This window comes from Manacus candei, unplaced genomic scaffold (genome assembly GCF_025592945.1).
Source record: "Manacus candei isolate 608988 ecotype Guabito, Panama unplaced genomic scaffold, ASM2559294v1 h1tg000088l, whole genome shotgun sequence".
Taxonomy (NCBI): Eukaryota; Metazoa; Chordata; class Aves; order Passeriformes; family Pipridae; genus Manacus; species Manacus candei.
In genome coordinates this window covers 2,511,306-2,534,091 of record NW_026138136.1, presented here as the reverse complement: position 1 = coordinate 2,534,091, position 22,786 = coordinate 2,511,306, and the positions used below count along the sequence as shown (strand labels likewise).

Below are 22,786 nucleotides of genomic sequence, written 5' to 3'. Positions count from 1 at the left end.
CAAAATTGTATAGCAGAAGGCAACACTTTAAAAACCTGTCTTTAGTTATATTCTAAAACCTTGAAATGACATAAGTTATGGACAAACATACTACGAAATTCACTTTTCTTACTTTAAAAGGGACTTTACTATATTTTCCATCATTAACATAAAACCCTAACTTTTCTAAAATACAGTTAATAGAAAGATTTGGAGATGAATTCCAGCTTTTTCAAGTAACAGCATCAAAAACAAAGTTCAAACGTCTGCTTTGCAAGCTGCCACCAAAAACCAAGACAACTGCAGTAAGTGAACAATCTCTACACAGGCTATATGTATTTAAAAAAATCATGTTGATTGGTTGTCAAAATTTGCAGGCTATTACATATTCAACCCTGCACTAGGCTCATCATACAGTTCCTATGATTCCACATGCAACATAAGTAGCTGTCAATATAAACCATTAGGTTAGGTGCATAAATTGTAGCTCTTTTGAATACACAATAATGATACGAGTGATCAAACCTTGCCCCTCCTCCCCCAATTCAGACCACTCAAGCAGACTGCCTGCCAATTTGCAAACACATGTTCAAAGATCTCATTAGTAGTCAGAAGAGACAGACAAGCGGATAAATCTTGCTTCTGCAAGAGTATCAGTTGTAGCTGTTTTGAAAAAAAAAAAAAAGTCATAAAAACGAACAAAGATTTGTGGTGCTTAAAAGAGAAAAAAAAAGAGAGATGGCAGGGTTTCACAAGTATTGACAACCTTCTGTTGTTGCATAGTAATCCCTCTGTTTTTTAGATGGAATGATGGATGTAAGGAAGAGAGGAAGATAGATTTTACACTCACCCTACAAAGGTCATATGCTTAGGGTCAAATCTTGGATATTTCTGCTATTGAAAAATGTGTTTATTTTTCTACCTGGATGTCATTTTATAACATTTTTGGCAGAGCCAAAAAGTTACCATTGCATTATTCAGTTTGTAATCACACCACAGACTGTAGTGACATTATGTCAACTGTGACATTCAGTGTACTGTGAAACATTTCAGTATGCCATCCTGAAATCCATCAAAGCTTTATTTCTTCAGATACTGTGGTCATTTCAGGTTAATACATTCAATAAAGCTAAGCCATCCCTCCAGTGTTTTCTTGACATTTTCAATATTCAGTTTGGGCATACTGGCACAAAGACCAGGATCTCTGCCTCTGAACAAATAGCCAAGACTGTTTTGGGGAATTTCTTACCCTCCAGGGATCAAATACTCAGAGACCAAGCACAGAGTGGTCTCTTTACACAGACAGTACACTGAGGACAGTTCATCTGTACAGTCTGACAAGAGGAGGAGTGAGGATTAGTTTCCTGATGAGGGTGACATATTTAGAGGTCCTCATCCAGATTCATGCTGATTAAGGGTTTTACTGTTTGCAAATCACATACTGGATAGAAAAAAAAGTGAAACTCTCAAGCCATCAGTGCCAGACATGCTAAAAAGCAGTGAAGTTGTCGGGCGGATGGAGTTGCAGAGAAGAGATGCCAAGGTCCATCAACATGGTAGGCAGGGGAGAGAAGAAGGATGGATGGCCCATGCTGCTACCCATTCTGAATTCCACATGCTCTCAGTTCTACAACTGATACTCCAGAAGACAAAGAATAACTTACTTCAGTTTCCTACCCAAGTATCAGAATTTTCTCTGCTGGAAAGGTCTCCAGTAAAAAAGAGAGAGGAGAAGAAGCGAAGAGTGGCTAAACACTGGATCAAGGTTCCCAGAGACACCATGGAATCTGTACTTGCAGATCTTCAAAACCTGCCTGGACAAGGCCCTGAGCAATCTCATACAGCTTTAAAGTTGGCCTGGCTTTGAGAAGGACATTGGATTAAATGACATCCAGAGCTCTATAACAATGTAGTTGTTTGTGGGGTTTTTTTCTGTGATTCTAGGAAATTTAGAACCCTTCTGGTTCCAACAAGAGGTTCTTCTGTTTAAATTTAGAAAATGCTATTTTCTCCAGTTTCAGTTATGGAAATGTTTCTGTAGGGACAATTTGTTTCTCCTGTTTATTTGTTGCTGGGTTTGGTTGTTTTTTTTTTTTAAGAAAAAAAGGATGAGAATCCTTCCAGACACTATAAAGCAGCTGTATCTAGAAGGGTTCTGAAGAGAAACAGCTTGAGAATAAGCCAACAACCTCAGTATTATTAAGATGTTCTACTGTTTACTGCAAATACGCTTTCCTTACCTGAGCTTGGTGTTTATCTGTAGGGCTTTTGCCAACATTTTTGCTCCCATATCTCCCATGGCATTTCCACTAATATCCACTTTTGTAAGAGAAGTATTGCTGCCCAAGGCATTAATAATGATGGTGACCTCAGTCTTCAGCTTGGAATCCGCGAGGGACAATGACTGTAGAGGCTGTGGAGCATAGAAAAGGCACTGATAACAACAGCTGATTCCTCTCATTCACTCCCACTCATTCCTCAAACACCAACCAAAAGAAGTTACAAGTTCCCCAAACTTTTGGAGACAGCAGTAAGCATCAAAGTTATTTCTGTGTTTGCTGCAGACCCTGCAATACATGATAAATTGGGAGTCAACAACTTACAGCACAGGTGTCAAACACATATGCACTCACAGATTAAATTGCAACACCCTGTGAAAAAAGTATTTTTAAGTGGCAGCACCTCCAACTTCCCAAGTCCTATTAAGTACAGAATACAGTGGGACACTCAAAAGAGGCAAGACAACAACCACCAGCTTCACAAGACAAATTCTAGTCTCCAGCGGGTTTTGCTTAATCAGCATTAGAATTTTCAGTGAGAAATAAAAATTTCTACAATTCCCCTCCTCTCCCTCAGGCTGAGATTTACCCAAAGGAAAATTACTGTCTGAGGCATTGTTAAAACAAACATTTTCTTTAAAGGGTTTTATTATTGTTACTTCAATTTTAGGAGTGATTCTGTTCCTTTAACAAAAGGCATGGACTTTTGGAGGAAAGAGACAGAAAATTGTAGCAGGTCTGAAATCCAAAACAGTAATGAGTATTTATTAAAATGAATAAGTCAATAGATATTATTCACAGTAGTATTCTGACATCTGCAACTGCAATATCTTTCAGTAAGTTTATTTTTTTTATGTAGCATATTAAGCTCAAACTACTTTATTTGGCTCCAACAAGTCACACTCTAAGTATTAAGAAAACCTCTTCTAAAAATGCCCATATTCCCTCCATTCTCATTATCTCAACAGTCAACAGCAGGAGCTCAAGAACTACAGTCTGTCTATTCCCATGTCTCGCAGAGATATTACAGCTCCCAAAATTGTAATTTGTCTTTGGTGACGTATGAGAACTCCACAAAATATTTCCCTTGCTCAAGTGTGAGTCTATGCAGAGGAGTGTATTGTCATTATACACCCACTTAAGCATGTACTGGAGGATGAACTTTAGGAGCCTAAAATCTTTAAACTGCCAGCATAGGAAAATCGACATCTCATAACAATGAACCATGGCACCTACATTAGATGCTTAAGCTTAGATTAATGAATATAAACCAATCAAATTGAGCACACCTTCCAGGGTCCATGGTGCTTCCATGGTACCTGCTATACAATGGGATTCTAGCCTCCAGACACCACTGGATTACAGTGATAACTAAAAAGCTTGCAACAATAAGAAATGCACTTATAAATGAGGAAAAGCATAAAAATTTGGAGGCACAGTAGGTTTATAATTAAAAAGTCTAACAATAACACAAGCCACATGCTGGCTTTATTTTAAATGGGAGTTATTAAATTACTATGCTAATGCCCTTAATCTATGTTTTCTAATTTTATTACAATATGTATCCTAAAGAATATTAATACCACATTTAGAATGGCATTTAAGAGCTCTTGGCACAAGTTTGAGAAGACCTTTGCAACAGATTCACAAAAAAGCAGCACGACGCAGCACTGACAGAAATCAGCAGTAAGCTTGTGAATGTGAAGTTTCTTCTGTTTCTCATGTGTCACTTTAGAAATGGGCATTCAAGTAAGTTAGCTGCAGGTGATCCCTCCTGCATACCAATTTTTCTAAACCTCAAATATCCTCCCAGGAAAGGATTTCTCACCTCTCACATTCAACATTGACAAAACAGTATATAACTGAAAATGCTTCTGTTCTGTGTTCTGCAAGGATTGACACCTTCACACCACCTAAATATTCATTAAATTATCTGACCATTACAGTAAAAAACCCAATCAAACAACAACAAATGAAATAAACAAATAACAAAACAAAATTCCCCACAAATATGGGCAATACCCTAGATAGCCTACAAACACATTTCTTGTAACAACTTAACAGTTTAGCTAGGTACTGAGAAAACAGAAGTCTGAGGAGCACTTCAGTGTCTCTGCTGCAGAAAATAAATACTTTGCCAATACAGAGAAGTCCCTTAACACAATCTTTTTAAGAAAGAGGAATTTTCAAAGTAAAGAAAACAGAATTAGAAATTCTATGATTTTATTCATTGATTCTGCCATACTCCTGCTGGAACACATTTAAGAATTAAATCAAACTTAGTTTGTTTTTCTTAAGTACAAAAATACTGTAAAAACCCTCAAAAAGCCAATTCTGCAAAAAACATTGAACTAACAAGATATTCAGGACTCTAGTAATTCACTGCACCTATGCAGGAGTGATTATCACTTTGAGTAATGATACCACATCAGATGTAACATCAGATAACATCAGATTTTGCAACAAGAAAAGAAATAGCACAGTAAGAATACAATATTATAGTCTGCACAGTACAGCATCTACTTAAGGAAAGAAGACATGAAAAGAACCCTAAAAATTAATCTAAATATTACATTCTTGTTTATATAAAACACCTGAGAAATTTTGCTGTGTAGGTTACTACTATTGCTTTTGAATTGTGTAGAATTATATTTGCACATCACTCTAGTTTTACAGTCGTAGAACCAAGCTACTGATTGTTCAAATGATTTTACTCATGACTCACATTAACACAGCAACAGAGCTATTTAAAGTGTGTATAAATACATGAAGATACATTTGGCAGATGACTATTTCAGATTAAAGCCTCTTACTTCAGCTTTCCATGCAGATAATGTGCAGTCCCTAAATTGTGCCAGCCTGCAGGCAACACTGATCAAGCAGTGTGCTCTGGGCAACATCACATCCTGGTCTCCCCAGTTTCATCTTAACTTTTTAATGTCCCATGGCAGTAAACTCATAGTAATGGTAGAACGAGGACCATCAGGGTAACAGCAAGAACAATTCCAGGAAGCTTTCTGCAACACCTTTTTCCCATAGTGCTATAGCATCTGTCCTGAACTCTTTAGCTGCTAGGAGATGCTTCAGACTGGTTTTAGCATTTGATGAGACAAAAAGAAGCAAGATTCCTTCATTGAAGAGGATTAACAAGAAAAAAAAACATGAGGAAAGAAGGGACATGGTAATCCCAACAGGATCATATGATATATCCCAAATGTTACTGCATGACATGAAAGGGAGATGGTTGAAGTACCTAAATAAAATAACTTTTTGGCAGATTATTTCATTGTAACACTGTTTGAAAACAGGATGAGACTACAGAACACGTTGTGTAGGTTGCGTCATGAAAAACATGGTGGATAAGAATTACAGGAGCACATCTGACCACTGAATAGTGGAAAAGGTAGAAAGTGGAACAACAACTGACATCATCCATGGGCTGAAAAGAAAAGAAATGCAAAAAGTGGAAGCTAATGGCGCAAAACAGGGAGAGCTGCAAGAAAGATACATGCAAAAGTTAGCAGCTACTTTTTCTATGACCTGGAAGCTTCAGAAACAGAATCCAAGAAAGATAAACAGAAGGTTGTAACATTTAACAGAGGACAATAAGGTGAAAGGTGCAAATTTCTATTCTTGAGACCAGGTGGTATGAAAAGGACAGTCATAAAATAGGCAGAAAAACCCCAAAATAACAGCATATTTAAGAAGAAGATTTGGGTAGTAAAAGGACACAGAGTATGTTGAAGAGGTATTTTAGGATATGGTCTGAGTAGGAAGAAATGTTCATCTGCAATAGAGCAAAGGGATGAAGGAAATAGAGAAAAATCATACTACATTACATTTGCTTGTGATTTAGTCTTCAGGACAGCTGTGAAAGGATAAGCATGAGAAACGGGTTAGGACAGAGATAAATGTCCAAAGATAAGAAGCAGGTGCTATCTGATTAAATGATACTCCTCAGTACAGTATCAAAAGGAAAGGAGAAAAGGGAAAGACAGTCCTGTAGCATTCCCTTTAGAAATAAGAGTAGAAGGAGGTACACAGCACAAAATGAAAAGGCTAGTTTGGTACAAGAAGTAATACAGAGTTCTACCAATACATTACTTAGCACAATCCTACAACTAACTTGTGGAAACAAGGACTTTCATTAAGGTGCTTTCATTACACGTGTTAACTCAGTTAGAGTCAGCTCTGGTATCTGTGTGCAGCACTTCTCCATATCACACTGACATCCCACATTTTAAATAATAAAATGTGGAGAAAGGCAAAGAATCAAGAAGAACCAGTACCACTAATCCCAGTTAAGAGGATTCAGAGAATACAGAGGACCAGTTGAATAAACCACTTCAAATACAACTAAGCACTAAGTAAAGGCGAACACAGAATATGGGTCTAATGACCTTGCATGGAGAGAGACATCAGAAATCCTGGTGAAAATTGACAGGGTATAGACACAGATGGGAGGAGAAAATAAGAATGCAGTTAATGTGGAGACCATGAACTTGGAGGTGAGACAATAAAGACAACAGGAATAGCAGGTGTTCAGAAAAGTGAAGTCTACAGTCGACTGTCTCTGGAGAATGGGGAAAGCAGAGTTTGCTTGTTACTTGCACAGGAAATTAAGGAGTGTGAAAGGACTAAGAATAGATGAATAAAGATTCACAAGCATGAGAGTAACAGAGCATCTTAAGATTCCCTTCTAACCAAAATGAGGATGCCAGGAACAGCAAGAATACAAATCCAACAACAAAAGTCTTTCAGGATCAGGAAAGAGTGTAGAAATTACAAAAGTGGGTAATCATCCCAGCAAGGCACTCTGAAAGGGTTTTATGAAATTGCTCCCATGATTAATGTACTAAGAGAAGTAAAGAACAGCACATTGGACAGTTTATTTGCATCTTTTGAAGGAGAAAGGAGTTCCACTGAAGTGACCTTGCATTTTGTAAAGAAAGACAAGAAGTTAATACCCAAGAACAGCTATCAGGAAATAGTCCATTCTACTAATTAAAAAAAAAAAAATAAAAAATTGTTACTGAAAGAGTATTACCAGCCAGCGAAAACTACCATTGTAATCTCTTATCAGGACACAAAAGTTTTGAAAATTCGTACCAGCAGGACTGTATAATTTAGACCCAAAGCAACTAGGTTATATACATCCAAATATTTAGAATGAGTATTTTTCATCAAGCACAGATTCTAAGACTATCTTCAGAAATGCTCACCTACGTGCTACATGTAATCCAAATTACTACTTGAAAAAACCCAAACCCAAAATGTCGGATATGTTTGTGCAGGATTGTGATCAAACCTTATGCAGCAAATTAAGACGGATAAGACAATTATCAGAAATAGGCTGTGAGGGTACAAATACACATGATGATAGTAGGCAGAAAGATACTCACTGAATCCTCGTCTTGAATCATCTGAACTAAATTATCAAGTACTGGAGTGAGATTTCTGAGGGAAGAAAAGTTAAGAAGGTGATGAAATCAGCAGCTTCTCCTCATCCATTCTCTTATTATTTAAAAGAAAGAAAATCCTTACTTGGATTTCATGTTGTTAAAGTTTTTGCCTAATGCCAAATGTCTTATCGATCGGTTTTTACTAAGCCAGACTACAAGGGTTGAGAGGTCAGATTCTAGGCCTGTAAAGAATCAGATTAGATTAAGAATTAAAACACATTTTCAGAAGAGACTCAAACAAGGTCCAATTATTAATGCTATATTCATTTAAGTAATTATATCAGTGTACTAATTTCCAAAAGGTCTAGAAAAATTTCCATTCTTCTCTTTTTAAATCTTTTTCTCATTACTGCCTCTGCTTTCTATGAGAATAAATACTTTCTCTAAAAGGAGACCTTTAAATCTCCATCCTAATCAGCTATTGAAGGCATCTCTCAGAAACGCAGAAGAGAAATCAGTTCCTTATCCATTGTCTAACCACCCAAAATAGTTCCTCGCACTGTCAGGTAGAGTTTGAAGTTCCTTTGAGAATTTTGAAACTCTGCTAACCACTGTTTAATCTTAGTAGAGCTGTGTACCAACAAGGTCTGAAAGCCTGCAAAAAGGCTATCATAATATGACTAATATTCTACTCCTGAGTGAAAAAAAGAAACTTGCTTTATTATCACCAAACAAGTGATGTATTTGAAGAGTCCACTAGCTAGATTACAATGACCTAGGATTCAGATTCACAGGGCAATTTAGATTTCAAATATCTATCCTTATGTATAATAATAAATCTGTTTGCATATCTGGGCTGAGTCAGTAGCTCTCAAAGCTTTCCACTAGTCAATCCATCTCACCTTTCTTCATCATTCAATTGTATTGGAAGACTGCTTCTGAAATACTTCCGTATTTGGTTGTTAGAGGGGCAAACACAACAAGTGAATTCTTCCAGTTCATACACCTACACTTTGAATCTGCAAGATGAGAAGCCAGCTGATATTCCCAGGAATATCTGTGCTAGGAAGCACAGAGACTCCAAAGCAGAAATACTCAAACAGGCCTTCTCTAACCTGAAGCTGGTTGACTGTTTGCTTCAAATTTCCCCCTCTAACTTCTTGTGTTACAACCACAGCCTCATTCTGTACCTGATGTTTTCCTTTGTTCTTTCACTACATTTCCATTTCTCATTTCGCTTCTCATTCTCTTGTATTTAAGCTCAATTTCCTCTGGATCTAATATGAGCTTGGTGCCATTAGTTTACTCTGCTGTGTTACATTAATCTCAAACAACATAAACTTTTGAGTTAATAAATTAATATTTCTTACACACTTTATAGCAATAAGATTTCTTGGTCTGAGACATTTCCATAACTAATATGGCAAATAATCATAAAGCAAGAGCAAGCATCCTTGATTACACTGTGAGCTGAAATAAAAAGCATTTTTCAGCTTGCATGAGCCTCCACTCCTGTTCTGTGTACTTACCATTGTCTGAAATATCTAGGCTGGTGATATTGTGTATTTCTGCTATGCATCCTTCCAAGACTTGTGCACCTCCAGATCTTAACTAGAGACAAAACATCATCCATTTTTGCAAACTATTTATGGTTTAAGATCACACAGAAGACAGTGGTAGGAGCTTTGTGAATACAGAAGGCACTAGCAGCGGCAAAAACAACAGCAACAGAAGAAGTTATAGACATCAAAATGATAGCCTATGCACACATTCCTACTGTTCTCATCCCTACTCTCAGTATCTGCACACAAACGAGAAAAGGGTTTCCCTTTCCTTTCTCTTAAAACTACTACTCAGCAGTTAAATAGGGAAAACATTTAAATGGTTAAACAAAGCAAATCCTTTAGCACTTGTGCTAGGCAGTGACTGCGGGATTTTATTGTGCATTCTCTACGTGAAAGGGTCAGGACATTTCCAATGTCCAGCAATTAAATTTAAAAAAAAATAAACAACCCATAAGCATGCAACACTGTCACCCTTGAATTTCACTACAGTGAAGGTTTATAGCGAGTATCTTCTTTCAGCCCTTAGCACAAAGCAAGGGTGTCCAGATCAAAGATAAGTAGAGTAAGGAAAAAAAAAAAACAACAAACCAACATCAAAAACAAAAAAAACAACGAAATTATGTTTCCCTGTCACTGAAAATTCAGGTTCTCCAATTGTAAAATGGCAAAAAAAAGACCATAAACAAGAGAAAACAGTAATTTAGTTATTCTTAATTTAAAAATAGTCATAAAAGAAAAAAAATGGCACCAATAACAAAAATGCTTGGCTGCAAAGTATCAATTATGATAATATTACTCTGAAATATTACATGAATTTAAAAGAGATGTCAGGATTTGATGAAAAAACAATGAAATGGTCTAGGGGAAAACATCAACATTAAGAATCAAAGTTACGAAAACTTACACACTTATTTACTAATGCTATTGAATTAACAAAACTTTTTTTTCCAAAGAAGAAAAAGCATTTTCTTATTTCTTACAGCTATGCACACTATATAAAGTGCATTTCACTTCATAAATATCCCCCCAAAAAAGACTTAAGCTAAAGAGGGAAAAATATCTACAAAAATTCTATTTTTGCATTTTCCACTTTTACTTTCTTTTTTTCAAAAAAGTGGAAAGCTTTTTCAAACATGTGCATAAAAAATGTGTAATATTTAACTTGATGACTTACTTGGGTAAATATCCTGAATCAACCTGCTGATATTTCTGCGGACAGTCAACTTTTATCCATGCTATAATTAATCAAAGAACCTTCTAGAAGTATTTTTCAATAAAGACTTGATTTGGCACTTTTTAGGAAGTTTGAGATATATGACTGGTTAACAAGCAGCTCAATAACTTGACCTCAGCAACTGAAGAACGGTGGTCAGAGATAACATTTAAATCATAAGTCCCACCTGGAGTGTAAGAGGTACAGAACATAAGGCACTTTTCCTCCTCTCCGTAAATCAAAGCCTACCTACCCCTCACCCTATCCTCTCAATAAGTAGTCATATTACAAGCTCTATTTGGGCCAGAAGTGGTGCAAATTATAACTCAACTTTATTTTTGTAAGAGCATTTGTAGCATTTGCTGCATGAAAGCCAAAATCATTCAGTTTTGCTTTATGCTGCTCTCTCAGTGTGGGCCACCACAAGACAACCATTTTACACAGTGTCACATCTATCATTGCAGAATCTATGGAAGTGGCAGATCATATACAGAACTGGATTGGTTCTTGGCAGGGTAAAGTTCTATACACTAAAATTAACTCACAATAGAATCCATACGCTTATGCTATATATACTTTGAGGGCTGACATGGACAATTTTTCAGGAGCAGCTTTCAGTCTTGCACCAGATAACTCTATATTCAAAGTTTTAAATATATAAACTTTTCATGAGCACAAATGATGATATCTATTTAACCTGAGAGTGACGACAACAACTTGACTTTTAGGATAATAATTTATTGCAACTGTGTTAAAATATGATGCATATATATATATATATATATGTAAAAGCAGATAATTAAAGTGCTGTTCAGCAATGTGGACTGTGATACTGACAAAAAACCCCCTCTGCAACATTTCCTATACGACATACTTCTGAGACTACAAACAGAAGCTCTTATTCAGAAAACGAAGAATAACCCTTCTACAATTAAAAATGCCAAGTGTGTTCAAAGCTATGAGGTACCAATATGGGAGGGCAAACAAAGCTGCTTACTGATTTAACAATTAAGGTAAAGCATGGAGGGTACTTACACAGTGACCAAGCTAAGGGAAGCAGAAGGGAAAAGAGTGAAATACATCAGTGCTGAGCAGGTAGAAATAAAAATGTAATTTTCATAGTAAAAATAACAAAAACCAAACAAACAAGCAATATAAAATGATTAAGCTTGGAGTTAATATACCAGAAAATTATTATGGGAGCAAATGAAAAATGGTGAGAAAGGGAAGGAACGTAGATTTATCCTTCCATAGTTAAGTACAGCTTGCCTGACGTAGGAAAGAAGAGGGCAAAGCTGAAGCATCAGCTTTCTAGATCCCTAACAGTGTGTGCTTGCAGGAACTGGGAGTAGCGGTCACCGGCTCCAAGCTTCCCACAGCTCTGTTTCTTGGGTGCAGATTACCCTGCCCAGATCTCAGAGGGTCAGGGAGAGGTAGAGCAGGACCCTGAGGTGCTGGGCCCACTGAGAGCACTCCCAGCTGCTGGCACATCAACTTCCCTGCTGGTGGAAGCATAACTTCTTTCCAAAGCACATGAGAATGGATAAAGCTCAGCAATGTGAAAAAAAAATGTTAAGGGAAGAATCCAAGGAAGTGCTGTCAGTTTAGAGGGACCAGCTACAGGGATGCAACATTGAGTTGGGCAGGATTCCTTCCTTTCTGTCATGAGAGGCAGCCATGACCACATGTGCTTTGGTGTCCAATAAAGCTAATCATCCCTCGAAGGCCTCCTCCATATCCCATCCTGGGTGTTACTTCATGAAAGGATAAGGTTTTCTCTCCTGTCAACCCTTTTTGATTTACATGTTAATTTATACTCTCATTACTTATATTTGTGTTTTATTGATTTATTCATTTAAGGTTATGATCACAGGACTTCCTTTTTGTTACTTTAATTACTCCTCCATTTTCCTTCCTTCCTCTGAAAGATAGATTATCATCCATCTGATCTCTCTACTCAGAAGTCAGAAGCACATGTACCTGACTTGAAAGCTTTTCTATTTGGAATTTACATGTAGTGCTCTTCGAAGTAATAACATTTTTCAGAAAGTACAAAATATCAAAACAAAGTATGAAATGCATTTACAATTTGGGTTTTCTTCTTCATAAGGAAATCTGTACACATTTCAAAAGCAATTGACCATGAACCTAAGGCAAGGATTACTGGATCTCAAAATGTTCATCAAATTGCATGTTTTCTACTTAAAGGGAAACCATTGCATTTTTAAGGCACTTTCAGAGCAGTTAATACTCAAGTGGACTTGGAAAGATGTCTCTAAAAAGTGAGAGGCTTTCTTTGTACCTTAAAAAGGGAAAAGTTGGAGAAGGCCTGAGCCTAAACTGTTTCATGTCAGTTTTGGAAAGAGTCCACCACATAGTTCTTTATGTGACTTTGCCTCAACTAGCTCCCCAGGGCCATGTCAGATCTTTTGTCATAAGCTGTGACCACTCAGGTATCACCCTGCAAGAGTATGGACAATCTTGACAAACTAAGTGCACAGCAAAGCACAGAGAAGCAAGAGGAAACAAGCTAAGGTAAATTAAGTTGTCACAATAATTTTTATTTATTCTTGAGGTATTTAAAATCATTTTTATAGTGCCTCTTATGTTATTAACTTTTACCGAAGTTCCTTATTGGCCTGAATTGATTAATCCATTAGGAAAGTGGAATTTCTCCCAAGGCTAAAAAGCAAACCTGCCAAAGAGGGAGCATGTTTTCAGTTTTAAAGGAAGACAGTCAAACTGCAGGCCTGCCTTCAAGGCATGCATCTTCCTTCAACCCATTCAAATCTAGGCACCTTCGAGAATCCTGCTGCTAATCACAGCACCAGAGAGCAGAGGATGCCAAGCAGCAAACACACTGGCTCAGTATGTAGAACAGCTGCACTGCAAGGAGGATTTTGCCAATCAGGTGCTGCAGATGCTTTGAACCTCTGTGCTTATAATTTAGGATGCTGTAACACACAGCAGCTGACTTTTACCATAACTGCTTCTCTGAGTTCCACCTTTCCTACAACTTTTGACTACAGAGGAAGAACATCTCACCCAGTGGATTGCACAGGAACTCTAATACCATGTCATCGCATATTTTGAACATATCCTGATAAATATTTCTTACCTCACAGCTACTGAGGTCTAAAGACACCTCCTTCAGATTGTGATTGCAAGCCAGGCCTAATAAAAGTGCTCTGAAAAAGATCAATTTTAGAAACTTAAAAAAAACAAAAAAAAGGCAGCTTTACATCATCATCATCTAAGTGATCACAGGTTAACACGCCTATAATGCAAAGAACCATTTCAAAACAAAAGAATGCCAGCTGAGCAGTTATTTTTTAAATGACAATGGCAGTTCAAACCTGCCACACCTTAGAATACTCCAGCAGCTTCGAAAACTGCAGGGATGAAAGGCTAATAAACTATAAAGCTAATGCACCATCATAATTTAATAACATTCATCAGAGATTAATTTTCCTTAACATTTGCTTTCAAAGAGCATCAAATGATTACAAAAGGAGCATTCTGTTGTACAACCACACTACCTCTCTGATTTTAACAAAAATTCAGGAAAAAATGGGGTTTTTAATATATGCAAGATGCCATGCAGCCAGCCATTTCGGCCAGGCACAGTGCCTGATCCCTCAAAGGCTGGATCACGTTCAAGTATCAGAGTTCTCCACTTCTGCAACCCAAAAAGTATTTATAGATTCCAAAATTATATTCCTAGACAATGGTATCCTTTGTCTTTAGGCAGGATGACAGACATGTGTAGCAATGACTGATTATAATTATCATAAATCTATCTTTAAAGTCTTTCACAAGTTTGTTTCCACTTATAAAAGTTAGTGTTAATGTCATATTTGTATTAATACTGTCAAATCAGAAAGCACAACTGTATGTGTCATAGAGAAGCAGCAAACAAAATCTGTGTATACCTTCTAGTATCTTTAGAATAGATGTGGCTTTGAATTAATAATTCAACAGAGAAACAGAAGGACTTCCTTCCCAAACTTCATTTCAGCCAAAAGTAAGCCAACAGAATCCAAGTGACTGATGCATGGAGATAAAAACCAATCCATTCTGCTGAACCACGTGCCTACACATTTGCTATGCAAGTAGTATGTCAAAGATGTATTTAAAATGTGTTTGCCTTGAGCAGGTTTTTCATTTAAACCTATTTATATCTGCCCTGCAGGTATAATCAGACCTTTGTTACTAACAAAGGCAAATATCTTGTGCTTATTTACTTCTTAAGCTATTAATATAGAGACTTTGAAAAAAATGTGAAAGTTCTGCAGTAGTTCTTACAAATTTTTAGATGACCTTGTCTATCTTTCATACACAAACATGTTTTTTCATTCAAACTCAGTCTCAATGATAACTTTGCAAAGAGCTTCCCAAACATTTTGAGGAAATGAAAAAAACATAAAAAAAAGAGACATAGTGCTGCTTCAAGCGTACTCTCTTCACAGAAAGAAGAAAAAAAAGTTACTTTTTCCCTAACTTCTTTCCTATAAACTCATACTAAGAAAATCCCATGATTCCTTAATTCTTTGTCATGAAAAATTACCAGCACTCAAAGGGACCAAAGCCAGATATATCATATACTTGGCTACTCTGTTTAAATCACACACGTGGCAATACATGGAGAAGTCTTGTCAACTGTGTTAGATGTAGAACACAAAAATCGGCCTTGTAATTAGCATTTGCATGAGAAGCATATCAGAAACTTGTCCTGTTATAGCACTGACAGATCAAAATACAATTTTTGGCAATGTCTGTAAATGAACAATAATGCCAACATACACTTCAACAAGGAAAAGAGTACAAACTGCCTCACTCTGTTAAAAATGGTGAAAAAAAGAATGAGCTGCAATGGAACATTAAGTATACTAACTATGTACTTTGCTGAACAGCTGGCAGATCAAGGGGTCCCAAGTTTTTGGGATAAATTAATACAATAACATCTTCCATGAGCACAGACAATTGTCGAGCACTCACCAGCCAAAACTCCTCATACCTCAGGAGATACTCAGCATGCCAAGGAGAAGAGCTAAATATGAACCTTAATTTTATGTGCTTCTCACCTTTCCTAATTTCTGTGGATATATTCAATATCTCACAGTATTCTCTTTTTCCTGTGGCACCAATACTGTCTTCTGTAGTAGTCACATACATCCTCTGTTTTTCTTGCTTCATAAAACATAGTTCCCTGCTGCCCTCCATCACAGAATCAATAGCTCTAAATTAATCAGAATCAACCAACGTGTTTCTCAAAAATCACCTGTTTGAAAACACATCTGTACCGCACCTTGCTAATCCTAGCAAAGTCTGAGCAAGCAAGACAGCAACTAAGAGCATCACATAGAACAAAGCTAAAATGGCTCCTGCAGTTGAATGTGGATTTTAATCCAGTGCATCTGACTTAAGCATCAGGCTCTTCTCAGCGGTGCCAAAAAATGGGAGAAGAGGCAATGGGCAAAAACTGTTGCACAGGAAGTTCCACATGAATATGAGGAAGAACTTCCTCACTATGTGGGTGACCACACTGGAACAGATTGCCCAGAGAGGTGTCGAGTCTCCCTCGCTGGAGATATTCAAGGACCACCTTGACTCAATCCTGCACTATGTGCTTTAGGGGACCTTGCTTGAGCAGGGAGGTTGGACCAACTGACCAACTGTGGTCCCTCCCAACCTTACTCATTTTGTGATTCTCTGATATTGTACTGACCTCTTCAATACTGAACTGCATTACGAAAAAATACTAAAAAACAATGTATGGAAAAGGTTATGTATGTTTTAATGCATATTAGCTAGGAAGATGACACTCTGGAAAGAGTCCTTTCTTTAATTTAGCCCAATAAACACAATGACTGTCAAAATCACAGAATGCCCTATCTAGATTAGACTTATCTATTTACATCTATCTCCACTTTAAAACACACTTTTAAATTTTATGTCTGAAAATTTCAACACAGTTCAAAACCACAAAAGTCACAGGAAGGGTGACACAGTGCTTCACTATTTCCCTCAGCTTGCAGAGTGTGTTAGCCACAGGATGGGTGACATAGAACAGAGATATGTATTCTACTTAGCTTTCCTAGAAATTGCTGCCATTGTCTCTTCCCCCAAAAGGAGAGCATAGCTCCATGTAATGGGTTTCTCCTTCCAAATATTGCAACAGGTTCAGTTTCATAATGGCCATTGCCATAATGCAGTCTCAAGGGAATGGCACTCACACAAGTATATAATCCCACTTCACTGTGGAGCAGTTTTGTTCGCAAGCCACAAAGCAAGAAATATATCACAAAAAAAGCTGACAGAAGCTAAACAACTGTGACATTCCCACAGAACAAAATATGATTAATAGTCTCAACTGTGAGATGGAAACATTTTTTGAATGTGTGACCATTACAAAACTCAGTCTTTTAATATCAATAAAATACAATGGGGAAAAAAAAAAGAAAGCAGAATTCTTTCCCCTTCATTTTTCATGAAGCATTCACATAACAACAATGCAAACTAGGTTTTAGGCACAGGAGAAAATGAAATTAAATTCTTACTTTAGAGGCTCAGGAGGGAGTTTAGTTCCTGAAAGATTAATCTGCATCAAAGCAAGTGAGCTGCTGAAAAACTGTTTGAAGGAAGGAGGGACTTCTTTTCCTTTTCTGTAAGTAAACAAATTCATTAAGAAGTAGCATTGAGACACTCCTCATTCAAATAGAGTGAATGAAAGCCAACAGAAATGTAATGATCTTTTACATGTTTAATTTGCTCTACCTTCAGCAGTTCTGTAATCAGTGGCTCTCAATTAGCTTAGAATTATAATGTCATCAAAATGTTGATTCAACAAACATTCCTCAGCACTGCGCTGCTGCACAGAAGACATTACTATCTAATTCTGTTTGGTGAACTACAAAGAATGATCATTTAGGTCTGGTTAATAGTGAACATACTTATATCTCACAAGCAGAAGATCCAACATGACATGACAAAAACCCTGAAATTGCTTTTTCACCACTAGAAATAATGTTTGAGTACCTTAGCATCAATGAAGTATCATCTCTAATATGGACTCAAGGCACCACCAATTTGAAGAAAATGGAAACTAAGATTTCCTACAATGCATATATTCTAAAAAGTAAATGTTCAGTCTCAGGCTTTCAAAGGGACTTCCTCACAGTAGAGGACAAAAAAGGAAAAAAGGCATTTGTAACCATCATTAAATCTTAAAAAATACAAACTTCAAAATCATATTTAAAGAGCAGGCAAGTTAATGAGACTTCAAAGTCTGATGCTATGCCTCTTAGAGACAAGATATATAGAGAGTTTCTGCTGCATCAGAATCACAAAACCACATATTAGACAAGGTAGCTTATTTTATAGATCTTTAGCGAAAAACAGAAAGGGAAGGAATATATTTTGCTTAGAATAATCAATACCTATTTCATAGAGCACTAAGACTTCTACGACTTGATAAAAAAATCTTAGGTTTCTTCTTAAAAAGAAAGCTGCTACATGAGAGGAAGGAATTATAGAACAAAATATTGCAGGAGTTGAGAGTAATGACATTTAAATTGTACCTGTGAGAAAACAGAGTCCTAGAGAGGCTAAGGACAGCTAGATGCTGAAGACATCCACGAAGGAGGGCTCCACACACCTGGTTCAAAATAAGTAAGACTGATTTAACTTTATATTAACCCAGAAAAGTACCTAGGGATAGAAGGTGGGGAATGTTTCCTTGGTATTTGACACTCCACTAAAAAAGTCTTTACCATATCTAGCGCGCACTCCGTGTTGGATAAATCCAGGTGAACAAGGGCATTTGGCTGGGCCAAAAAATTGTACAGGCTCTATAATTAATGGAGAAAAAAAATTACCCATGTTAATTTTTATATTATGAAAACAATTACTGGATCACTACCTCTCATTACATTTTAGGCTTTTACTATAAAATTGCACTACAAGAGTTGTGTCTGAAACTTCTTTTCACCTAATCAATGTTTTATTTTTGAAGGCTATGATTTTAAAAAATAATAGGGGTAAAGTGGGGCTCAGACTACTTTTACCCAAGATTTCTCTTAATGCATAAGTCTTGAGTTATTGCAGTTAACTTTCACAGTAAATGATAATTAATTTAGTTAGAAATACCTTGCAATGTCACTCAGATTGGCTGTTACATTTCAGAAAGGCTAATTGGTTTGTAAGTTAAAACCAGACCCTTTAAGCATTAGGGAAGCAACTAATTTGCACCTGAAATCCATGGTTATTTCTTAATATCAGCTGTGCACTATATGTTTAAGGGAGAATACAGAACAGGTAACAAGATTTTTTACATTGATGGCTTAGTACTGTATAGGATATGTCATGTAAATGTTAGCACTTCTTACTACACACTGTTTCATTTTGGGCTCTTTTTAGTCTCAGAGAAAGATAAAAGTATGACCTAATTCACAGAAATGTGGAAAGCTCAACTCCACATGAAATCCAGCCAAACAGTGCACGCTTACCATTTCTAAAATAGATCCATCTTTCTAAAAATTAGGTCATTGAGCCCCTATACCTACAATGTAAGAAAGGTCTCCACTTCAAAAATTTCTGTGCTTTGTTAGGGTTTATTTTAATTGCTAAATAACAGGATTTCCTTACTCCTGTTGGAAAACTGTTCCACAGATAAAGACACCTCAGCATTAATAATCTTCAGCTTTGAACCATCTCTCTATCTCTCTGACAGGCTAAGAAAAGCCCCGCTTTTTGCATTTATGTCTCTTGTAATATTGTAGGTAGACCTTAGATTTCTTTAAGCACTAGCTACCGAAGTTGTACATTTTATTTTACTTTTTGTTTTTACATTATTTGCTATGTTATTCTCTCAAAGAGTAATTCACTGTGTCTTTACTTACATTTAACTATTTGTTTGCTACCTTTAAAACCCTGTTGTCCCACTGAAACTTTCACCTCATGTCTGAAAAGACTAGTTCTTTGAATATGCTGATGAATCTGAAACAAGTAAGACATGTGAAAAAGTCACAAAGTCATGTCTGATTGCACTATAAATTATGAGATTGGGTGACTGTAGTTTTGCATCTTCTAGATGTTCAATACTTAGAATTCAAAGCCTGACAGTTACATGCACACAACTTTTGATGTGAGACAGAAATACAGATGTAACAGTCAAAATGTGAATACATATAAACTGGGAAATAAGTGGATTTTGTTACAGAGAAAATAGAGCTGCACCTCTGTGGCAATTGATAAAATTAACAAAAAATTCTAAAAATAATTACATTCTTTAAAGAATCATGAGCTTCAACAGCATGTGTCAAGCAGGTGCACAGATTTATTTATACAAACAAGAATATTGAAAACCAGAAATTAAATATTTCCAAGTCAAAAGAAATAATTTGTTTCTAATCTTTCAATGAAAAATTTGTAGTGCATTTATCACTAAAAATAAGGGGGTTTTAATTGTGTTTTGGTCACTTTCAAACAGAACTCAGAGAGCATGATAAGTCCACTGAAACAAGTGGTACCTTTGCAGTTCTCACATTTATCAGCAGAAACCAAAGACTAAAAGCGTAAACTAAATTTATGTGGATTTTTTTAGTTGTGGGGGGGCAATTCTTCGACTGTACTGAAGAGTAGAGATAAAAATGTTATTTTCTCTTTCTACTAAAACTGTACAGAAATAAAGGCAAAAAAGGATCTAAACAAAAAGCATTTGCCTTTCTCTTAACAATTAATTGAAACATCCATTCATTAGCTCCCAAATGAGAAGAAAGTGCTTACTGAGAGATCATCACCGCGGAGCACGTTCCCTGAGAGGTCGAGATAGACGAGTGTGTTCGCGATCAGCGAGTTGGCACTCAGTGACTGGGAAAGGCTATTCACCCCTGACAAAAAAAAGGTCAGTATTCAACTTAGTCAACTCTACACAAAACTGGCCCAGACCCTGCAAGTGCACAATTTCAGTGAACACAGACATACACAAATGTTTAATGACTTCCTATTATCATCACTGTACTACAACAGAGGAATACAGATCACCAGGCCGATATGAGACTCTTCCCTGCCACAGCATACCCAGTTACGACTGGACTACACTCTCCCAGCTGCCCTGATGGAGCCACAGTGTGTTTTATGTCCCATATCCAGGAAAGATGCAATCCCATTTTGAAACAGAATTTAAAAACACAGTTTACTCCAAAATGTTGAGCCAGTGTCTTCCTGAAAACAATAATATTTAGATAAAAGTATCTGTGGAAGTAGATGAAAGTATCTGTGGAAGACCAAGTACATTAACAACTATAATTGCCAGAACTTCAAAAGCAACTGATAAGACCTAGAAATGAAAAATATTTCAATTAATGTATTTGCCTGCAATTTCATAAAAATAGTTAATTAAAATATCAAGAGATGCATAAAGAGTCTCAGTTCCTGATCAGACAGACACATTTTTCACATTAAATTAAAAAGCTGACATTGGGAATAAACCAGTCAGAGCTTCCTTCCACGGAAGTTTTTCAGCTTTTCCAAATACAAATTAGGACATGGCTATTTCTGAATTCTTCAAATCTAACTTTCACTTAACATTCATCTGAGGGCTCTGCAGCTTATTAAGTTCTCAATTTATTTAGATAGTTATTGCTGCCTTTCAAGCACTACATGCATGTGTTTCTTACATGCTAAGCATCACTGTGCCCTTTAGTTGATGCAGTAGTTTTTTTGCAAGTGCCCAGCCAAAGCTATAAAGCAGGCAGGTGATCTACTACACATTATTCAGCCATTTCTCAAAGCTACTGGTTAGTGAAAGTGGACTGGCATTCAATGGATGGAACATTTCCAGTCTTCAATTAAAAACTATTATGAAACATGATTATCAGTGAGGATGTGAAGGAAGCAGCTAGGAAGCTACTAGAGACCAAAATACCTCTGTCAGCGCCTTAGTTTTCTAAGCTTTCAAATATTAAGAAAGTCTCCCATGTTAGTAGTACAGCTCCTGTTTTCAGGAGGCTTTTGATACTGAAAGGAATCAAAGCACAGGAACACCTTTGTCAAATCTTAAATCTTTTCTGCTCAATGTCATTTTTCTTTTATGTTCACATTGTGTTTTTGAATCTACACCCTATTGCTAAAGGTAAATAGCAAACTGATACTTTTTGCAACTTCAAAAGAACTGAAAGCTCTCTTTAAGCACTAGAGCTTAGAGCTCTGGATTCACTTTAGTGAGTTTTCTCATCAACATTTATAAGCAAATGCAATTTTGTCCTGTGTGCGGGACAGTACTTAGCTGTCAGCCGAGGTTACAGCCAGGGTTAAGCTATCAGCAATTCAGCACGTACTATCAAGAACATGGGAATTCAGCAGCAGTGTCTGAGTTTGGAGGAGAAGAGCTATCAAACAATTCTTAATGTTGCTGTTTGTTTCGTGCCTAAAAAAGGCCAACTGCTCAAAATCAGCCACACCAGTGAAGGCAAACAGTGAGAATGAGAGATTTTTTAATTAGCCCCTGGCTCGGGCTCAGAAAAGTAAGCCCTATTTTTGAATGAGTATACTAGAATTTTCCATTTAACTAGAATCTTCAAATCAATAAATTTATGTTTGAACTTCACCCTACCTCATGCTATACTCTAACAGTAATCTCACTTTCATTTGCAGACAATCTTTTATGCTCTTTTACCACTCTCAGGAGGCTCAGAGTGTTAATAGCTCTCAGGAACTTTGAGATACAATATTTGAAGAAAGATCAGCTGGGAAGTTACCACCTGAACTTCACTTGTCAATCTTAGAAACTTATCTCAAATAGAAAGCACTTTTAAAATAAGGTCAAAACCAGCGAGGGATTGTACAGAATTTCTGAAAAGCTCAAAATAAAAAAAATGAAAACAAAAAGAAAGGCTGGGAGGGAAAAAAAAATCCATGCACTTTGAAGTCTATTGAATCCAAGGTTTCTGTTAGACTTTCCCGACCGAAAGTATTACAAGTTCAAAAATAGCCTCACAAGTTAAAACAAAATCAGTACTGTCTTCTTAAATTAAAGAAAATCTGACTAAGACAGCTTTGCAGACAACCTGAGTTGCTTCAGGTCCCAAGGGTTGTAAGAACTTCCATTTCAAGATATCACATAGACTTTTTTGAGGAATACTGAGGAGCTGCTATAGGACAACATTCATGGTGAGATGTTACTCTCTGGAGGTCATTCACGTGACATCAGTATTATACTGGAAAATATTTTCAGCTTTTGCTTAAAGATCATCTTTAAAAAGCCTGTTAAAAATCTTCTGAATTCTTTCCATAACCTCAGAATTCACCTTCACTGACAGGGATGTGTGGATAAACCTCATCAAGCTG

At 36.7% G+C, this 22,786-nt stretch overlaps 1 protein-coding gene across 4 annotated transcripts in view; it reads right to left on the bottom strand.

Annotated features, from left to right (window-relative positions):
* Positions 1–22,786, bottom strand: part of CARMIL1 (capping protein regulator and myosin 1 linker 1) — a 192,794-nt gene that overhangs the window by 63,098 nt on the left and 106,910 nt on the right. For 3 of the 4 annotated variants that reach the window (XM_051812680.1, XM_051812681.1, XM_051812682.1), the window contains exons 13-21: positions 20,225–20,328; positions 18,211–18,288; positions 18,019–18,095; positions 16,999–17,103; positions 13,557–13,626; positions 9,190–9,271; positions 7,803–7,902; positions 7,661–7,715; positions 2,220–2,392 (exon numbers count right to left, since the gene is read on the bottom strand). In XM_051812680.1, coding sequence (XP_051668640.1) covers positions 2,220–2,392; positions 7,661–7,715; positions 7,803–7,902; positions 9,190–9,271; positions 13,557–13,626; positions 16,999–17,103; positions 18,019–18,095; positions 18,211–18,288; positions 20,225–20,328 — 844 coding nt within the window. Of the gene's footprint in view, positions 1–2,219; positions 2,393–7,660; positions 7,716–7,802; positions 7,903–9,189; positions 9,272–11,473; positions 11,486–13,556; positions 13,627–16,998; positions 17,104–18,018; positions 18,096–18,210; positions 18,289–20,224; positions 20,329–22,786 lie in introns of all 4 variants that reach the window. The other variant, XM_051812679.1, reaches the window with a different exon arrangement.